At 39.0% G+C, this 19,153-nt stretch overlaps 2 protein-coding genes across 4 annotated transcripts in view; one reads left to right on the forward strand and one right to left on the reverse strand.

Annotated features, from left to right (window-relative positions):
- Positions 1–3,223, forward strand: part of srpx2 (sushi-repeat containing protein X-linked 2) — an 18,796-nt gene extending 15,573 nt beyond the window's left edge. For all 3 annotated transcript variants that reach the window (XM_085244184.1, XM_085244168.1, XM_085244176.1), the window contains exons 8-10: positions 335–468; positions 562–683; positions 2,111–3,223. In XM_085244184.1, coding sequence (XP_085100310.1) covers positions 335–468; positions 562–683; positions 2,111–2,291 — 437 coding nt within the window. In that variant the 3' untranslated portion in view covers positions 2,292–3,223. The remainder of the gene's footprint in view (positions 1–334; positions 469–561; positions 684–2,110) is intronic.
- Positions 3,224–3,253: 30 nt separating this feature from the next.
- On the reverse strand, positions 3,254–18,924 carry sytl4 (synaptotagmin-like 4). Its single transcript, XM_085244156.1, has 17 exons — positions 18,706–18,924; positions 17,319–17,508; positions 14,366–14,581; positions 12,387–12,496; positions 12,147–12,258; positions 11,876–12,061; positions 10,920–11,034; positions 10,754–10,844; positions 10,543–10,637; positions 9,576–9,668; positions 8,933–9,111; positions 8,456–8,558; positions 7,550–7,711; positions 5,728–5,833; positions 5,546–5,654; positions 5,224–5,432; positions 3,254–3,710 (listed from the first exon to the last, which is right to left on the reverse strand). Exons 2-17 carry the CDS (start codon positions 17,435–17,437, stop codon positions 3,562–3,564), a joined length of 2,154 nt encoding a protein of 717 aa, XP_085100282.1. The 5' UTR covers positions 17,438–17,508; positions 18,706–18,924; the 3' UTR covers positions 3,254–3,561.
- Positions 18,925–19,153: the final 229 nt, after the last annotated feature.

Genomic DNA, 19,153 nt, shown 5'->3' on the forward strand with positions numbered 1-19,153 from the left:
ATGAGGAGTGATGATTACACACTTTCTTCTTAAGAAGGTCAGAGCTGAAAAGGCTGAACAGCGCTGCTTTAATCTTGAACAGCTCGTGCGATTTTACGCTTCAGCAAAAAAATTAATAAATTTAAATTTTTGGAGATTTTAGCCAGAGGTGGGGGATCTGGTTAAAGTCTCCATGCTGGCAGCAAAAAGTATGAGATAGAAGAGAATACATCTGAAATCTATACATTATTACAGTATGGAGTGCACTGCATACATAACAGAATGCTTTTGTATGTGCTTATGTACATGTGGAGGGGTATAAGTGGAGGATGTAACTATGACCTTTTGTTTGTAGCAATTGAGATTAAAGCCGATGTAAAGACAGCGCCAGCTCTCCTGGATCAGTTCTATGAAAAGCGGAGGCTGCTGATCGTGTCTGCACCCAACATGTCGGACCCTGACTACCAGCTCCAGAACATCATGACACAAGTGAGACTTTACTTGATCAGCCCAGTAAAGCTTCTGAAGCCGTTTAATAAGTAACAAGAACCCAATCATGTGTTTCCCCTTTTCCTGATTCAGAAAGCAGATTGTGGATTAGCCCTCCGGCACGTAACCGTGATCGAGCTTCTGGGCTCTCCTCCTCGTGAGACTGGCCGCATTAAAGAAAGTCTTCTTCAGCCTCAAGTCATAGAGGGTTTAAGGTAATAATTTATTTGTTCAACAGTTTTATGGTTCTTTTATGGGGACTTTAAAAAATCCATCCTGAAATGACTTTATAAAATTTCCATTTCACTTAACAGTCAAGAGTTATTTTCACAAACTTTAAATGTCAGGAGTCTCCTAATAAAAAGAGAGTCTCCATTCAAAGATTAACATTTCTAAATATAGCATAATAATCACTTCGATGGGATTTCAACAGACCCGACAAAACATCAGTAATAATCATCTGGCTTTTGGTTTCCCTGAGAAGCACTGCGATGCTTTTGAAGCTGAGCATTTTGCAGTAAAAATAAACATTAAAAAATAATTCATCTTAGGAAATGCCTCGATAAAGATTCTTTCCTACAACTGTGCAATTTGAGTAAGAAGCATTCCTCAGTTTTTCCAGACTGGAAACTCTTCCTAACCTAAGGTCTCACTGCAGACACACAAATCCTAAAGAGTACTGAGGTAAACTGAGTGAGCAGAGCACAAATCATCAGGGGAATTCAGACATCAATAAAGGGACGTTTTATCTGAACATAGCTTAGAGTTGGAAGGAAATACATCTAATTGTAATTGAAAGCAATGAGTTGAAAGCCAACAAGTATAAAGCTGCACTGAACAATACTCTTTTTAATACAGTGATCGTGCACTCTCCATAGACTGTATATAAATGATGGCTGTAACTACCTTGCTGTAACCCATTGGTTCGCTAAATCCTATTTTGAAGACTTGTTTTGAACATTTTGGCTGTCACCAGCTTATTCTGCGAATATATTCATCACAAGGCAGTAATGTTATTCCAGTTTAAATGGGATCATCATTCACTTATTTTTTGTACTAAATAAGACATGAAACTAGTGATTGAGACCACAAACCAGAAATATTTTAGGATCTGTGTTCACATAGTGTTTCTTGGGGTGGAAGCAACCTGGCGCTAATTATATGAGCACTTCTGTGAAGAGTTTATTATTGCTATGCTCTGCTTCTTAGTCTATTGCTATGCTAACACCCTGAGGCATTCAGAGCTGTAAAGCTTGAATCAATTTCTCAAGTCTCTAAAAAACATGCCTGACATTATTGTAACAATTTTATATGGTGTTATTCTGTGAGAGGCTGGGAGGCCCTGCAGGACTCAGAATTTGATACGTGGAAGATAACGGATGGATGTTTTTAAATTCAGGAATCAAGTGGTCAAAACTAAAATAGATAATGCAGCTTTTATACTCCAATCTGATCATTTTGAACACCTAAAGAATGATGTGTGACTACTTTGAGAAGGCAAACCTTGAAGCAAAAAGTTGACTTTTTTAAGCAACGTTTGCCAATTATAAATATCCAGCTATCCAGAATATTACAAGGATGAATTATTTGTAATTTTCACTGTAGAGGATGTGTTAATGGCTCTTATTGGGTTTCTCCACAGGCAAGCATTCAGAATATCCAGAAGCTACTTCAGCATGGTGCTCCTGGATGAGCTCGGTCTGGACCGAGAGCGCTTCATTTCCCCCGTGGGTTCAGATGAGCTGTTCTCCTACATCGACAGTTTCCTGCTGGACGAAGAGGAACGGGAGAAACTGGAGCTCCGCAGCGATTTCTGTGACTAATTTAATAAACCTCTGTCGTTGCCACAGCAATGCACTCATCAGTATTACTAACACACAGTAAGGACAAACAACCAGAAACCAGGTTCAGAGGAACATTTGAAGCGGGGAAAAAAAAGACAAGACAGCAGTTCCTTGTTTTAAAATGTGATTATACAACACTGAAGTGCAAGCACTGTTTGCTCTGTATTAAATCATCAGCCAAAGGGGTGCTGACAGCAGAAAGCGTTTGCCACAGAATATCTAGCATTTAAGATTAGAAGTAAAACACACCAGCAAATATGTGTTTAATACACACATATAGAAATGTAGATATGTATTTGTATGGAGCTTCTTTATTATCAAAGACAATTCCCAGCTGGACTCAGATGTAACCAAATTCCTTCTAGAAGCATCTTTCACCACATCCATACACTGAAATGCTTCCGAGCAGTTAGTCTGAAGCAGTATATAAATCAACTTTAATTCAATAGGATATAAACTTGCATGCATAACAAGTCAGATCTGATAAATATAATCTACTGCCAACTTTGCTCTAAAGGTTATAAAAGCTTTATCTCCTAAAAGTTATATTTTTTACCAACATTTAAAAAAAAAAAAAGCGGAAAAAAAAGTGTAGCGTGTGTAGTGTTGCTCTCTTTTATCTTTAGTTTAAAGTGGAGAAAGCGAAAGAATGTCTGAGTTTAGTTTATTTTTGTTTTTTGGTGGAGAGAGCATTGAGGTAAACAGTGTTACCAAAGATAAAATGTTCTTTATTGAAAAACTTCTCATGCAAGTTATACAAATAGTAATGTAAATGCACTGGTATGGATTAAATAAAGCAGAATTTCTTAGAAGCGACAGCTGAAATACTGCATAACCAGTTTGTTTCAAATTGTTTTCCCACACCAGTATGCATCTCGACACAAATAAAGAGAACTGTGAGAAACTGCCAAGTGCTGTGCATGATTTTGAATAGCTAGAATATATATACAGTTTGAATTTTTAAAAAAAGTGACTGCTTTAACAAAATAAATCTGTTGTGGTGATGCTTCGGCACGCTTCCAAAAGGTTAACACCCATCTGCAGTTTGGGGGCCGTGTTAAAGATGAACCCCGTGCAGAGAGAGCAGGTGTGAGCAGCTGTGGAGTGTCACGACAACAAACTGGGTGACCGCTCACTTCAAGAGACCGGCCTGCTCTGGTGTGACAAGCTTGAGAAAATAAAATTAATCCACAATCCCATGTTAGTCTCACAGGACACAGCTTCTCATCATCTCAGGCGTGTGCTGTCCTCATTTGCCATTCGCCTTCCCCATAGTGGAACGCAGTGTAAGAGTGCCCTCTGCCCATGAGTCCGGGTACTGCATCATCTTCTGCCAGAGACTAATCTCCTCTCCAACCGAGTCCAGCTCCACCTCCTCTTTGCCCACCTTTACTGTGCCTGCAGGGTTAAGATTGCACAGTCACTGCAGAATCTGTTTTTCTCATTAATAATAGTAAATTCTACAACTGTTTTTTCTCAAAGATGCTTAATTTTTGTATTTTAGTTTAATTGTAAAACCCATTATATTGGCATGAATTTCAATTCAAGTCATCTTTACTCCACTGTGACATATTGCTTGCTTTTAGGCTGACCAAATGTTAACAAACTAAATGTAGAGCAAAGAGTTTCAAGGACAAATATATTTTATATGAATGCAAATTTCCCAAACCCCTTGCTACTAAATATAGCACAAGGAAGCTAAAGCTTAGTCTTAAGGATGTTATTTCTGTTGTTTTGTCTTTTAATCATTTGATTTTGCTGGGGATACATCCATCAACAGCACATCTTTCTCCCATTACATTCCAGAAAGTTCTGCATAGCGTGTGATTGTGGTCAAATTTCCCAATGCTGGGTGTAGCTTGAACAAAGAGGGTAACATTTTACTTAGCAGGAGGAAGTAGCCTTTCAATGAAAGCCAGACCTTAGAACAGTTTGTTTTACATTGTTGATTTCTGAAAACAAAATTTGCATCTCAGTATGAGAGGTGAGGGGGACGAGAGATAAAAATGCTGTGCAGGCCCACATAAAGGACCATGTGGTCACTCCTGTCCGATTGCCCATAAATAATATCTGACAAATGAATTGGTTTGTTAACAGGTTATGGTTTCATGTTTTGTAAGATGATTGTTTTGTTTTTTTAAATACTGACTCACATCCCTTTGTGCATGTGCAGTTTTAAGTGCATGAAATGGGAGATGACGTTCATTGTGCTCATTTTTCATTCAAAAGTTCTTCAAACTTAAATATATTCCAGAGTCAGAGATGTTTTTCCTCTTTGCTTTTCCTTGTTGAAGTGCAGGGGGACTGGAGGGACTTTTGTATAAAAAAAAAAAAAAAAAAACAAACCAAAAAACCCCCCCCCAAAAACCATGCAACTTTAAAAGACACCCACAAAATTTACCTAACAAATACAGGTAATACTAAAGGAAGAGGAAACTGCTTAAAAAAATATATAAAAATACAAATAATTAAAAAAAAAAAAAAATACTGGCAGCTGCTATAGCTACCACCCAGTCTCTCAATGGATGTGCCTATGGTACAAATTTGAAAATCCTAGGCGACTTTCTTCTCGAGTTATCACATTCCAAGATTTTTCTGAAAACTTCTGACCTGGATGTTGAAATAACTGAGATTCAAACTATCACATTAACAAACTTGGGCGTCCATGTTGCGCGCCTGCCTGTTGCTGTGATGAAAATACCCCATCAGCCTTTTACAGGTGAGGGGTAACAATGGTTGCGAACCTCAAAATCTTTGTAGTTTAATGATTTATTCCACTTGCTGGAGACAGCAGCAAAGAAAAAAAATAGTCTAGTTTATCCCCCCCAAAAAAAACAGTCCATCTCACATATGAGCTTTAAAAGCCAGGTGAAAAAGACGACACCAGGACTTCATAGATTTGATCATTTACCTTCTCCGGAGCTGAGGCGGACACCTCCCAGGAATTCATTGCTGTGCAAGGACTCTTTGTCCCACACAGTCAGCTCCAGACACATCTCCTTCAGCTGCTCCAGAGTCAGCTCCTTGTACACGAATGTTTCATTGTAGTGGGGGTTCAGGCTCTTCTTCATAACTGGAGTCTTCCTCTTTGAGTTCTTTGCCTTAGTTGGGAACAGGTAGCTGCAAAGCCACAAACACCAAACTAATTTAAAAAATACAAATTCCCGTTTAAAAACCATGAGTGAGTTTATTTATTTTTTATTGGTTTAAGAATTGGACAGGTGATCACCAACCCCTTCACAAAGCTATCCGATGTGCCTCCTGACTTCATTGCCATCAAATTCTTTGCCTCCTTTATTAGGACATGCAGCTCTCCTCCTTCCTCCACCCTGGCTTTTTTGTCTGAACGGGAGAACAGACGAGCTCAGAAATTTGAAGCAAAGCCAGAGATAGAAACAGCCACTTTTTTTTTTACCTTTGGTTTTCTCAGCTGTTTGCTTTTTAGGTGTGACAAACTTCAAGGAGATAATCAATTCCCCTTTGTACTGAGCAAAAGCTGAAGGTGGCACAACAGAGGCTGCCTGTTTGAAAAGACAAAAAAAAAGAAAAAAAAAGTTAATTTGTACACATGCCAATGTACTAACATGGAAACTCAAACCTGTAAATATATAAGACAACATCTGTAACAGCCAGGCTCTTTTCTTCATAGCTAATCAATACTGTTGCTTTGATTTAAATTGATTGACATTTGGGCTGCTCACTCTGGTCTGTAATGTGCTTTTTATTATTCTTGCTGAAGCCATCATTTTGTCCGGTCTCCTGCACAAAAGCCACTGCTTTCATCCAAATGCACTGATCTACAGGTCAATAAGTTTCAGGGCGTTTTCCCACCTGCAGTGTTTAGTCCATTTATGCTTTGTATTCTGTGGCAAGGGTCTGTACGGGCTAGCATCTAGCTGTGAAATAAATTTTTCATCTTCTCCAACAGTCCAGAACACAACACCTCCTTTCTGCATTTACTGTTGTTGCTTCTGCCACAGACACATCAGGCCAATAAGCAGACTGATTACTCTCTATCTAGTGACGCATTTTGTTTTGCTTGGAGTGCACTTGGATTTTTTCTTTGTGTAAAAACAAATCAAATCACAGTGAAAAGCTACAAACTCATCAATGAATTCTGACCAGATTTAACAAACTATAGGTGTTAAAATGCCCTCAATGAAAAGCAGCAGTCCACAGAGGAAGACTGCTAGTGTGGATGCAGACAACGTGTAAAGCGTGTTCACTGTGGCTTTATCTCTAAGTAATAAAGAAAAATAAATCCAGCAAAAATGCAGGGCAATAGAGCACAAGCGCAAACGCTTCATCTAAATCAGCCCTCACCTGGTTTTACAGTGCTGCTTACAAAGACTCCCATGGTATGATCAATATTTTAGAGATCAAATTAAAGTTACATGAGCTTTATTAAGATTTCTTTACTGAACTTTCTATAATTAAACCTCAGACAGCAACTGCCAGCTCAACCAAAGGTAATTTCTACAGTAAACAGCTCAAACTGGATCTTGTGATAACACAGCAGTTGGGTTTTACTGGTTTTCACAGATCATGTGACTTTACCCAAACAACTGCAGTTTATTGTCCATGTTGTAGATACCCGTATGATGCAATTCATAAAGGAAGAGACATCATTCACAGCAGCGTTGATAGAATTATAAATTAGTACAAAGGCTATTATTTCAGCCTGATAAAGGAAGGGGCTACCTGGTGCAGCTCTCCTTTGCTTAGAGACCCTTCATTCAAATTCTAGTTAATTCATAAAATGTTACATGGCTCTGGATAAAACAGTAAGCTGATGATGAGTGGTGAGGAAGGAGTAAATGTTTCAAATAGAAGGGAGACATTGCCTGTGTGAGGTCTCCTCACTTTAAAGTAATTGAGGTTTAAAGGTCACAGTGTCACTAAGAGAGGAATCTATCAGCAAACACCTGCTGGCATTTTGCAGATAAACCAATTAAAATCAATATTTTAATTTGTTAACCGTTTCATCTAAAATGGTCCAGCTTTGTTTGTATTAGTCACATGGTCGAGGTAGTCATTCAGGCTTCCTTCAGTGCTTAAACTGGGTGGGGCATCAGTGCACGCCCCCGATACGCAGTTTAAAATGTGTGCAAACTCCACCTATTCAGCACAACGCAGATGTACACTCTGCATCGGACCTCATGGGTAAACAAGCCATTTGTTGAGTTTCAACATGGCTACAAGAAAACTCCTTAAAGAGCACAGAATCTCTGCTCTACCTTTGCCAGGAGAGCCATGCGCTCCTCCTGTGGGGAGTCGAGGTCTCTGCAGTCCAAGGGGATCTCCACCTCTCCCAAGAAGGCGTTGCGGCTGAGGCGACCATGATGCCAGACTGATATCGAGAGGGAGCGAGTGGACAACTGAGAGCGGTTGATAGAGTACTGGTAGAAGAAGAGAGGAGACGTGATGATCAAAAGCCTGGTAGATAATTCTCCAACGCGTGGCTTTGAGGAGCTTTTTAGCCCATAGTTGAATCTCGTCAGCTCACCAGGATGCCACAACCCACACAGTTATTCGCCGCTCACATTTTCAGTGAAATGTGCAATATTCACAAAAAACAAACCTTTTTTTTTTTTTTTTTTATACTGAATATGTATTGACCCATAACTGATTGACCCAAAATGCCCATTTTAAGCCAAACCCTGATCTGCTTCTGAAACAGCTTTGTAGTTTCAAATTATAATTTACAATCTGGTTAAACAATATGATCTCAGGTGTGGGTGGTGAAATAATTCACACCACTGCTACTGCTTCAACCTCCAAATGTGGACATTTCAGTCTTTTAAAAGTAGACAGGAACACAAACTATGACGTGAAAAATTGAGATTATTTAACAACAAAAAAAACAAAACATGTTGAGATGGATCTTTCTGGTTAATTTCCCTGTCAACAGTTTGCTACTCTGCTTAAGCTGACTCTACACTGAAGGCTGGGACTAAAATCAATATTTGACAACAGCTACTCTAATCTGCAAAGTCAATATCAACCTTAAGGTCTCCGTAGGTGCGGTCATTATTTGCAGCAGACATGGCGCAAGGTCGCTAATAAGGGAGCGTCTTTAAGTCAACAGGGTAAGATCAACAGTTGGAGTCCAGTTAGGCATGAGAAAAATGATAAATCATCACCTTTAAAGTTTCACTGTAGACTGGGTTTATAATGTTTCTCTTGGTGCTGGTTTTCTTTTTGCTCTGGCGAGATTTGTCAGGGAGCAGATAACATTTGACATAGCTGTAACATAAACACAGAAGCAGGTCAAATCATGAGTCTCCCTGTCATTATTACTGCTCATCTGTTGTATCTCCTGACTAAATGCTGAGAAAAATGTTTGTCTGTTGACACTCAATTTCCTGTGAAGCTCAACTAATCAGCTCTGGGATGTGTTTACTGAGACTCAGTAAACACAGTAACCTCTTATCGACATTGATCAAAGCTTTGCTTACATTACTGAGGGGTGTGTGCGCAGTAGAAAAATGTGTAGTTTTTAGGCACAATCAACAGTGCTGCTTAATCTGAAGGTTAAAGTTTGACTAAACTTCGCTTTTAATTTTAAATTCTGCCAGTTGGAGATCGATGTAGGTTTGGAGTGTAGTGAAAGCTCTTACGGGTTGCAGACACTCCGTGCAGCATCGCCATAAGCCAGCTGATGACACTCCTTGATGAAGACCTGGAGGCTCTGGCTGCTCTCGTCGTAACTTACAGAGAACACAACATCTCCCTTCACCTCCACACTGTCAAAGTCTCCAGCTTCACTGTAAAGGCTCATCATGCTGCCCAGTGTGCTCTGCATGATAACAAACGATCATTAACGATGCCTGCATTTGTTTCAAGTTGATGACAAATATTCAATTTTAGTTAATAAGTGGAGAAACAGACTCAGTGCTTCAGTTTAAAAAGTAATAGCAAGGGAACAAAGAAGCTACAGATTGAGAAAAATTCTACAAAGATACAGAAAGATTGTTAGGGACAAATTGAGTTAAGCATTGTCAGGATGTTTCGTAAATCCATATTAATAGCATTAAAGTCGTCTTGGTGACAGCTTTGCCTTCTATTCAGGCTCTGGTAACTATAGAAACACTTTGCTGGACTCGCACTATCGGTTTTGCACTTCCTAACGCGCTAGAGGATTTCCTGAGGTTAAAGATCCTTGTTCAGATAAGTAAGTATCAGCTCTGTTATGAGACACGTAATGAGCTGCACTTCAAAAACTACTTGAGAGACCTAATGCGAGTTCTGTCATTACTTTACCTTTGAGCCACGCAGGCTGGAGGAATTTGAGTTCATCGTTCTTCTATGAAAGCTAACCAAGCTGTCGATATCTTCTTCCTCTTCTTCATCTTCCTGCGGCACCACAATACACACTTAGCAAGTTTATCATACACACACAGACTTTGAGACCCAGCAGAATCATCTAGTTTCAAAAAGGTATTTGAGGTTTTCAGAAAAATAAAAGTTGATTTAATAACCATTTAGCTATTGACTAAATACCCACCAAATTACCGATCAAACCAATGGCATTTTAATTTAAAGGGCAGAATATATCAAAATTTATTGATCACCAAATGGATTGACCTGGATTTTGCTAACACAATGCACACTTTTCCAGCAAAAAAGATCTCCAATGATGGATGAAGGGCGTGCCCAACAGTTTCTCTAGCTTTCCAATTTACACTCACTTCACAAAGTGAGTGGCTAGCAATGTAGACGTGAGAGGCTTAGGGGTTAGCCTCCTGTTGCATGCCCAACCACCACCTTTATGCAAGTTATTACACAACCGCCTCCATCACTTAACAGACAGACAAGATTTCATCTGGAGGGACCGTCTTTGAAAATGTTCACAGTTATTGCTCTTTTAAAATAACAGAATGCCACCTCTCGCCTGCCTTTGCCACTCAACCTTGTGAAAGTTAATCTGGCTTGAATGCTGTTGATATCCACCACGAGAACAACTACTTTTGATCAAATCTAACAGCCCAGAATGTCACTTCTTCTGCCCTTGTCATCACCTCTGCTGTCAAAAATCATCCTTAGACATACTTAAACATCCTCTGAAACTGGAAAGGTAGCACTGGGGATTAAAAGAAGGCAATAAAATGGTTGCAGGATCCGTTTTTGATGATTCTTTCACATAGCTACATTGATGGAAACAATGTTATCCTTGGTAATTAACTTTAATGTGACATTATAAAATCTAAGCAGCTACACACACACTCGCCTGTATATCCAAGCCTGGTACAGATCTGCTCCTTTTGCCCAGTGATGCCTCTGATGTGTCACGTTCATTACGCAGGTCCAGTGTTGATGCATACTCTAATGAACACACCAGCAATTAAATACATATAATGAATACAGAAAAAAAAAAACACACCACATTTTTGTTGTGATTACGGGGAACAACACTGCACATGTTAACAGACAATACAAACCTGCAGGTTTTGTGCCTCGCTTGATGCTCTTCTTAAAGAGTCTATCAACATCCAGCTCTGGGTTTACAGTGGAGGATTTTACTTCTGGGGCCTAAAGTGACCAGAAACAAGATGCAGTCAGAGAAGAAGGTGGCGAAAATATTTCAAACAATGAAAACTATCTTACAGTGTTGATCTCTGCGTTGGTGGTTTCACTGCTGACAGTATCTGCTTTGATGGAGACAGTCAGACTGGAATTACTGGATCCTACTGGGCTGGTTCGAACAAAGCTGTTCTCCTTCCTGGTTGGCAAAAGAAACAGACATTTAACAACTACAATAAAGACCTTTTTCGTTCTAATATACAAATAAAAACTTTTAGTTTTGTAAAGAAGTCCCATTAGCCTCAGATTTGTGTTTCATTTCAGTTGTGTGACCTCAGTTCTGAAATCGAGAATGGGAGAGCACTTTAATTAAAACTACTTTGGTGGATATTTGAGGCCTGTGACCCTACTTAGCATACAAACTGAAAACTGTATTAGAAACAAGCCCCCAGCTGGGCTTCCTAATTTAGATGGGATATTATGCTGTTCATGATCCCATTTCTAAGGATATAGCACAAATCAACACATAATTATACTGACAGTAACACGAACAAGTGTGAAGTCCAAGGTCAGATATGATGGAAACTTTGTTTAGATATACTAGGGCCTTACTTTGCAATAGTTTCTCATTTTTTTAAGTACCAACACAACTTAGAAATGATTAACAACTAGGTGAATATAGGAGATTAAATATGCTGCTTTACTATACTGCAACATCACTGAACTTTTGAGAATATTTACATTGTAATAAGTTCTTTCTTTAGTACACAAACATTTCAGGCTTAATAACAATCAAATGTAGGTTAAAATGGCTTTAATTGCTCTACTTTCTCATAACGCTGTCACATAAATATCATTATCTGTTAGTTTAAAAATACAGTCTGAGTTTTTCAACTTTTATGATCAGACCCCACTTTGATCTTAACGGTGTCAGACTAAATACTCTACTCAATTAGGAGCTAAACACCATGTAGAAGAGAGCTAAATGCTGCTATTCCGGTCTCAAAAATTGCTATTTGATCAGCTACATCTGGGTTTACCTTGGTTGCTCAGGCTCGGGGGTCACACGGCCAGACTCCGTCTCAGTTTTAACGCTGGCTATACTGGAACTTTCTACAGACTCCGTGTCACTGCGATTTGAGTTTGATTGGACCTTTAATTCTTCCTCCTCCTTTGATTCCAATGATGCCCTTGAAGTGATGGATCCAATATAACTGCTTGAATTACTGTCAACAAAAATGCGAGTTTGAGAAGTGGTTTAATGAACATTTTTAAAACCAGACAAAACTGATGTTAAGAGTGACAGCACACCTGTTGTCAACCATCTGAAGTTTCTGCTTCGTCAGAGACGGATACTTAGGAGGACCTGAATTTATTTCAGAACTACTCAACAGGACTTCACCTGCTGTCTCTCGTTTCTTCGCTATAAACACAGAACAAAAAACAAACAAGAAAAAAAAAAGTGAACTGTAACGTCACTGCTCTGACTGCAGGCCGGCTGATGTTTACATAACTAGCTCAACAGTTCTACTTCCTGTTAACTGTACTCACATGGCTGCTTCTTTCTCAGGGAGACTCTCACTAGGTCATGCCCAGGTGTTGTAGAGAAACGGTTGACCCGCTGATTGTAGAACCAGTCACCCGTTCTTTTCTTGACATCACTAGAATCCCATATAAATATTCATCAGTTAACTAACAGATTTGTTAATGGTTATCCAACAAGGTGTGAGCAGTATGTGACCAATATGTGAGAGTGCAGAACACGACATATATAGTGATTATCCTGAAAACAAGCAGTTCTGGGTTTTCATTGATGTTTCTGTTAATGCCCAAAAAATGTTGCAAGACAACGAGGAGAGGAAGAGATGAGTGGTGAGATACATTTCACACTGCATAGCTGATCATCAACAGATGTGGTTTGCAAGACCAACAGTGATTTTTCATACAAATATTTGGTTATTTATTACTACTATATTGACAAATACAGTAAAAATCTAAAACAAATGGGTTAAACCAGATACTCTGTCTGGATGGCACCAATAATATTGTGAGAAAGTTTAGAGTCATTTTTCACCAGGATGTCCTTTAACGCACACATAAAACAAAACTTTAGGACTGCCTTCTTTCATCTGTTCAGTACGGCCAAAAATGACATAACATCTAATTACTCTGTTACTCCAGAGTTGGACTATTGTAATTACCCATTATCAGGTTATTCTAAAAGCTCATAGAAAGCCTTTGGTCCAAAAACACCACAACAAGCACTAACAGGAGCTAGAAGGAGAGATCATATTTCTCCTTTGTCAGGTCCCATCACATCTTAAAGACCTCTTAGTATCATATTATCCCTATAAACAACTCAGACTGCAGGCTTACTTCAGGTACCAATCCCTTCTCCTTTGGAACCAGATCTCAGTTCATCTTCAGGAAACACCCTCTCTACTTTTAAGATCAGTTTACAACTTTTTGATAAAGCTCATATTTAGAGCCAGATCAGATGAACCTGAACCATAATTTTGTAATTCTGTTACAGGTTTAGGCTGCTGGGGGCACTTTGTATTATACACAATGCAAAATAAAACCTAGCAAATCATCATTAGTCTCAAAAGCAATTCATGCGCTGTCACTTCACATGACAGAGCAATTCATGTGTCTGTTGAACTTGGATGAATACCAAAAGCAGCTCTTCCAGTGGCTAGTCAAAACCTCCCAGATGCTGTCCGCTGACTTATCCAAGTTACACAAAAATGTTCATGTATCATAGAAGTGCCTGACATGTAGGAACACCCAAGAAGACAAACAGCTGACTGGCACTGTGTCACCTGGAAACCTGAAGGACCAATCCTATAGCATCTTTGTAAGCCACTGCAAACCTGCATCAATGATGAGCTATATTCATAACTGAGCTAATTAATGGGCAGAAATGAATTGAAAGGCCACATATTTCTGAGGCAATGCAGACTTTAAAGCTCAGTGGGCTATCATACTCAAGAATTGGCAAAACCAAATTTTTCCTGGTTAAGAATTGGCTTAACCAGGAAAAACTGGTTTCGCCAATTTAAATAAAAATATCAATAAAAATCTTTTACCCTTCAAATCACCAAAGAGAAAAATGACAATAGAGTTTTAATTGCTTTAATATGTGATTAAAAAATTACCATTATAATTTTCTGGTCAGTATCTGCATTCAAAACTACACAACCTGCTCTCAAAGTTGGTGAGGATTTTGGACAAGGATGAAATATTTCTTTTCAGCCACAATGGGCACCTTAAATTATTCTGAACCAATCTTATACATCGTCCTAAAAATATTCGTTTGTGTGTAAAATGTGGAAGAAAATCTACAGCTGAAAATTGTCAAGGCAGTTTGCTTTGAGAAATGGCTGCTTAAGTATTTAAATATTCAGAAGCACGAATGGGAATCTTACTTGGGCTTTGATGGAAATCTCTCAAATATAAAACATCAACCTAACCCCACACACCCTGTTCTTTGAAGATACAATATTTGTTTAATTTAAAACGTTTCTTACGATTCTTTGGCACACACGTTGCACAGCCAGGATCCATCGGGCAGGACCATCCGGCAGTTGCGACATACGACGTGATTGCACATCTTACACTGGCTGGAAAAAACAGTCAGTCGGCTCAAAGGCTCCAGGCATCGGCCACAGCTATGCTGACTGTATTTTTCACTGGCACGTTTGGCCCCTTTCCTCTTAACATCCTGCAGCTCTGTCTTCAACTTCCTGAGCCAAACACGCCACACAAATGCCACATAGTCAGTTTCACTTAAACAGTCATATGGCAAAGTAAACATTTTGCTGGATTTCTTTAAAAGAACAAAACAAAACAACCCAAAAACAAACAGTACATGAAGTAAGTTTTTAAACATATACTTTTTGTAAATGTTAAAGTATAATTTTATTTCAGAACTTGTGGTCATTATCAAGGTGTAGTCCATAAATATTACTCAATTACTGTAAAGCCTGATATAAAGAAGTAATAGTGCGAGACAAGAATTATGAAATTAAAATAATATGTACAGTGTCTTTGTTACTCAGCTTCTAGTGTAAATTTGTCTTGTGCATTAAAGAACTTGGGCGGAATGTTGTTTAATTTTTTTAAATACTTGTGCAAATAAAATGAGACATTGTTGCTGATAACAAGATTAGACTTTACTGCAATACTTCAATTCAGCAAAATATGTTAACTTCAGAGGGCAGGTGGATTAAATTCATCTGCATTAAGCAAAACTGACAATTTGGTAAATTGTCAGTTTTGAACAAATTTCTAATCTGTAATGTACAACCCACCCCAACACATGTTTACGACTTACAGTGTACAACAACAGAAAAGATTTACAAAAGCAGGACAAATGCCTAAAAGGCTTAAATATCTTAAATTACAGAATAAACTTAAGCAATGAAGACTGAACATTATAAACACTAGAAATTAAACATCTTAGCAAAATACTGAATGTGTCTCAATACAGTCAAAATATTGGCCTCAGTTCTCTATAGCCGAGTCCTCAGTCTAACAATCCTGCACTGAAATCTCTGCAGAGGTTTCTGGAACGACTTCGCCTGCTTCCAAAGTGCACAGTCAGACGAGGCTTTAAGTTCTTTTTCTTTAACAGAAGAACTTAAACTGCAACAACACTTGCATCAAACAGAACATGCATGCATTTTTTTAACCTTACCGAACACCTATACTGTTTAAAATATGTTGTCTATAATATGTTTTATGATGGGCCAGATGAAGGCCACAACATGAAACATATCAGATAAACAAACCGTATGTATTCCCGGAGCTTTAGCTTCTTCAGGTTCTTTTGACTGCTAATTTTATACAGTTGCAGTTTTTAAAATGTCCTGGTGACCACATCAATGCTAATGTAGATCATACTTTAATATAAGTGCAAAGTTTTGTTGTTTTTTCCTTTTATAAAGAAGGAGCTTTGAAGTAGAAACACTCCATGCTTCATATGATGCACCGAGTGTTTCTTCTACACACCTCTTCACTCTGTTCGTATGTACACCACTTTGTATTTATTAGTCATTAATAATCTCTGGCTCTCTTCCACAGAGTGTTTTACGTTTGTCTTTCTCCCCTTCCTCACAACCGGGTCATGGTAGGTGGCTGCCCCTCCCTGTGTCCTGCTGGAGGTTTTGTCCTGTTTAAAGAGAGATTTTTTCTCCCCACTGTCACCAAGTGCTTGCTCATAGGAGCTCATCTAAATTTGTGGTCTTCTTTTCTCTTTACAGTACAAAAGTGCCTTGAGGTGACTCTTGCTGTGATTTGGTGCTCTATGGATAAATATGAGTTGAAGTAAAAGTGAGCAGTCTCAGATACTTTTCAAGATGCTCGTCAAGCGCCAATAGCTCCAGAATGACTTAATGATATCTAGCACTGCACAGTGCACTGTTGCCTCATGGTAACAGGGTCCCTACTTTGAGGGAGTTTGCATGTTCTCCCCATGTCTGCATTTGTTACTCGAGGTAGTTCAACTTCCTTTCAGAGTCCAAAGACATGCACATTTGGTTAACTGGCGATTCGAAATCAGCTGATGTAAGATAAAACGCTTTACATGTATAGAATGAAGTTCTCTACAAATATATTTTTAGTTTTAAGCACTCTGAGTGAACAGTAAGTGTGGAAAAGCACTACATTGCAAGTACATTACATAGTGTTTTCTTCATAATGATGCAAGACGGGGGACCTATGGACAAGGTTTCCAAACAATATTAAATAGATGAAAACAGAGGCTCATTCAGAAAGCGACTAAAGCAATATCTGTGGAATTTTAATCCAGTTGCAACTGACACATTACAGTTTTTGATTGCTATTGTTATTTTATTGTATTAGTTTTGTCATTACATTTCTTTTTGCAGCGTTGATATTTTGAATAGATGTGCATTTTGTTAAAACTAAATGGAATTCTAATAAAAACAAAACAATCAGCAACAGTCAAACAATGAATCCAGATGCATCTAATACTGTAAGAGACAGCAATAAGTATCTAGAGCCAACACATTAACAACAGTGACACTGACAGTGTTTTTGTTTTGTTTTTTTCTTTAAAAATAAAATCAGATTACAATATCTATATCTTTTGTTCTCCTATTTTTGTCTATTATTTTTATCTATGAAAACCACAAAGCCACCATGCCAATATTACTTTAACTGGATTAAGCTACTATCATCCAGCTCTTAGTTGAACCCTGACAATAAATATCAAGTCCCTACAAGTATCAAATGCCAACTGGGCAAATTTCTAAATAATTAAAATACTATCTGAAAAGTTGAATATAACGCATGGGAATACTTTTGTGAAGTAAAAATGGCTAAAAATAAAACAGAATAGAAGTGCAGTAAAAAAAAAAAATATATAAGCGGCAGATATGAGTTGATTTTGGTACTTCTAACAACTAAATAACAAGTGACTAACTGACAGGTGTGGAAAAATTAGGAGCCTCTTCTCACCGCACACGCTGGTCCTCAGCCTGTCTCAGCTTCTCATCTCGTCGCAGCACCTCCAGGATCAGCTCCCGCTCGGATTCAGACAGGAAGCCCAGGTTTATCATGTCAACAGCCTCTGGCATGGCGTCTGTATCCAAGAACCCTTAGTGCAGGTGAACTGGCTCAATCGAGTCACTTTTACATCGAGATGTCACTGAGGACAAAGCAAGAACATCAGGAGTTGAGCGTTTATGCAAAAAGTGTTTTTTTTAAATTAAACCTTCCAACTAATGCTTGACTTTACTACAGGACAACCTGCTTTCCTATGATCTCCTGTAATGCAAGCTCACCAGAGCCCTTGAGTGAAAACAGGAACTTAGTGACTCGAATCCCTGTGACGACAATACAGCCAGACAGAAACAGTTGTGTTTATGTGGTTTTAATCAAATAACTGGGAGACGACTGAGTGACCTTTCCTTCTTCCTGTTGGCTTCCATACAGGGAAGTTGCTGCTGCCAGTATGCCATCCTGCATAACTCAGCTGGAGATTTCTCATTGGATTATTTAAATCTCATGCCAACATCAACAGCAAAGCTTGCCTGGTGGGAATACTGATAAAACAACCAGGAATACTTTCTATTTCAAGAGACGACTCTGGAAGTTTCTGGCTGAAATGACCTAAAGAAGAACCAGGATGTGAGAGGATTTTAAAATCCCACAGAAAGCCTCTGCCCCGGTGAAAGCAAAAGACAACATGAACTTGGCTACGGTGCATGGTTCCCACCCTCTAAGGATACAGAGAGCAGGGTGGAGTTCAGGAGCTGAAACATTAATTTAAACCCAGCATCAGCCTTGTCATCTGTCATGTCCCCATCTGAAACTTTATGCTCCATTTAAACTCCCCGCAGGGTGATTTAGGCAGGAGCAAAATGAGGCAAGCTGTGAGAAAGCTCCCGTTTCTAAGCACGCGTGGAAAACGTGATAACTTCTTCCTCATTGTTTGAATGCCTGGAGCCTGTTATTATGATGAAGGGTTGAAGAATACCTGCAGGGCAACTTAGTGAGAGAATAAGCTTCAAGGAAACGGTCAATACTCTGAGTTAGTGAGCACGTAATTCTTTACCAATCGTAAACATAAAGGAGGTAAAAGCATTAAAAACAATAAACAACGCTGACAGATTTAAATACAGACTGGAAGAGTTAAAAAAAGAACTCGACTATGAGTCGCTAACTGCGCCTTATCTGAAAGTCTAATTAACGCTAACGTTACATCAAAAGACCGCCTGAGACTTCCCTTTTTCCTGCTGCACAGACCGGTCTGTAAACTCTACACGTTACAACTGCTGCGAATTTTACTAAATAAAAATAATTTAAAAAAAGGCTCGGACTCATTAAAGGAAATTAAACACACCTGTTGGTAGAAGTCCACGGAGAACAGCCACTATACGACTCGCAACTCACTCCCGAGAGAAAAGACAGGCAAAAGTGATACCAGCAGCACGCGAGCTCACCGCGCGCTCACAATCACACCACCGGGTAGGTACACACAGCTGTACTCTGCTTCGTGGTTAAAACACAACCGTGCCCGAGTCTCCTTAATTGCTGATTTTGTGGCGGAAGATAAGTAAAGTTCGCAGGAGACGCTCAGGAGCGCCTCTCTCTCCACATTTTCCATGACAGGTGCTTTTCCTTTGCTCTATTTACCGGAGGAGGGCTGGGTGTGGAAAATCTCGCCCATATCTTGGTTTCCTTTCTCCCCCCAAGCTGTTTTTTTTCTAATCCTTGGAAACTTGGAACAAAGAAAGTGCATGCATATGCGCTTTTCATTAAAATTTGCACCTAAATGTGTGAAATTCAAT

Source organism: Mchenga conophoros, linkage group LG2, assembly GCF_057382185.1.
Source record: "Mchenga conophoros isolate Kocher_MC1m ecotype Shallow Benthic linkage group LG2, M_conophoros_male_GT1.1, whole genome shotgun sequence".
Taxonomy (NCBI): Eukaryota; Metazoa; Chordata; class Actinopteri; order Cichliformes; family Cichlidae; genus Mchenga; species Mchenga conophoros.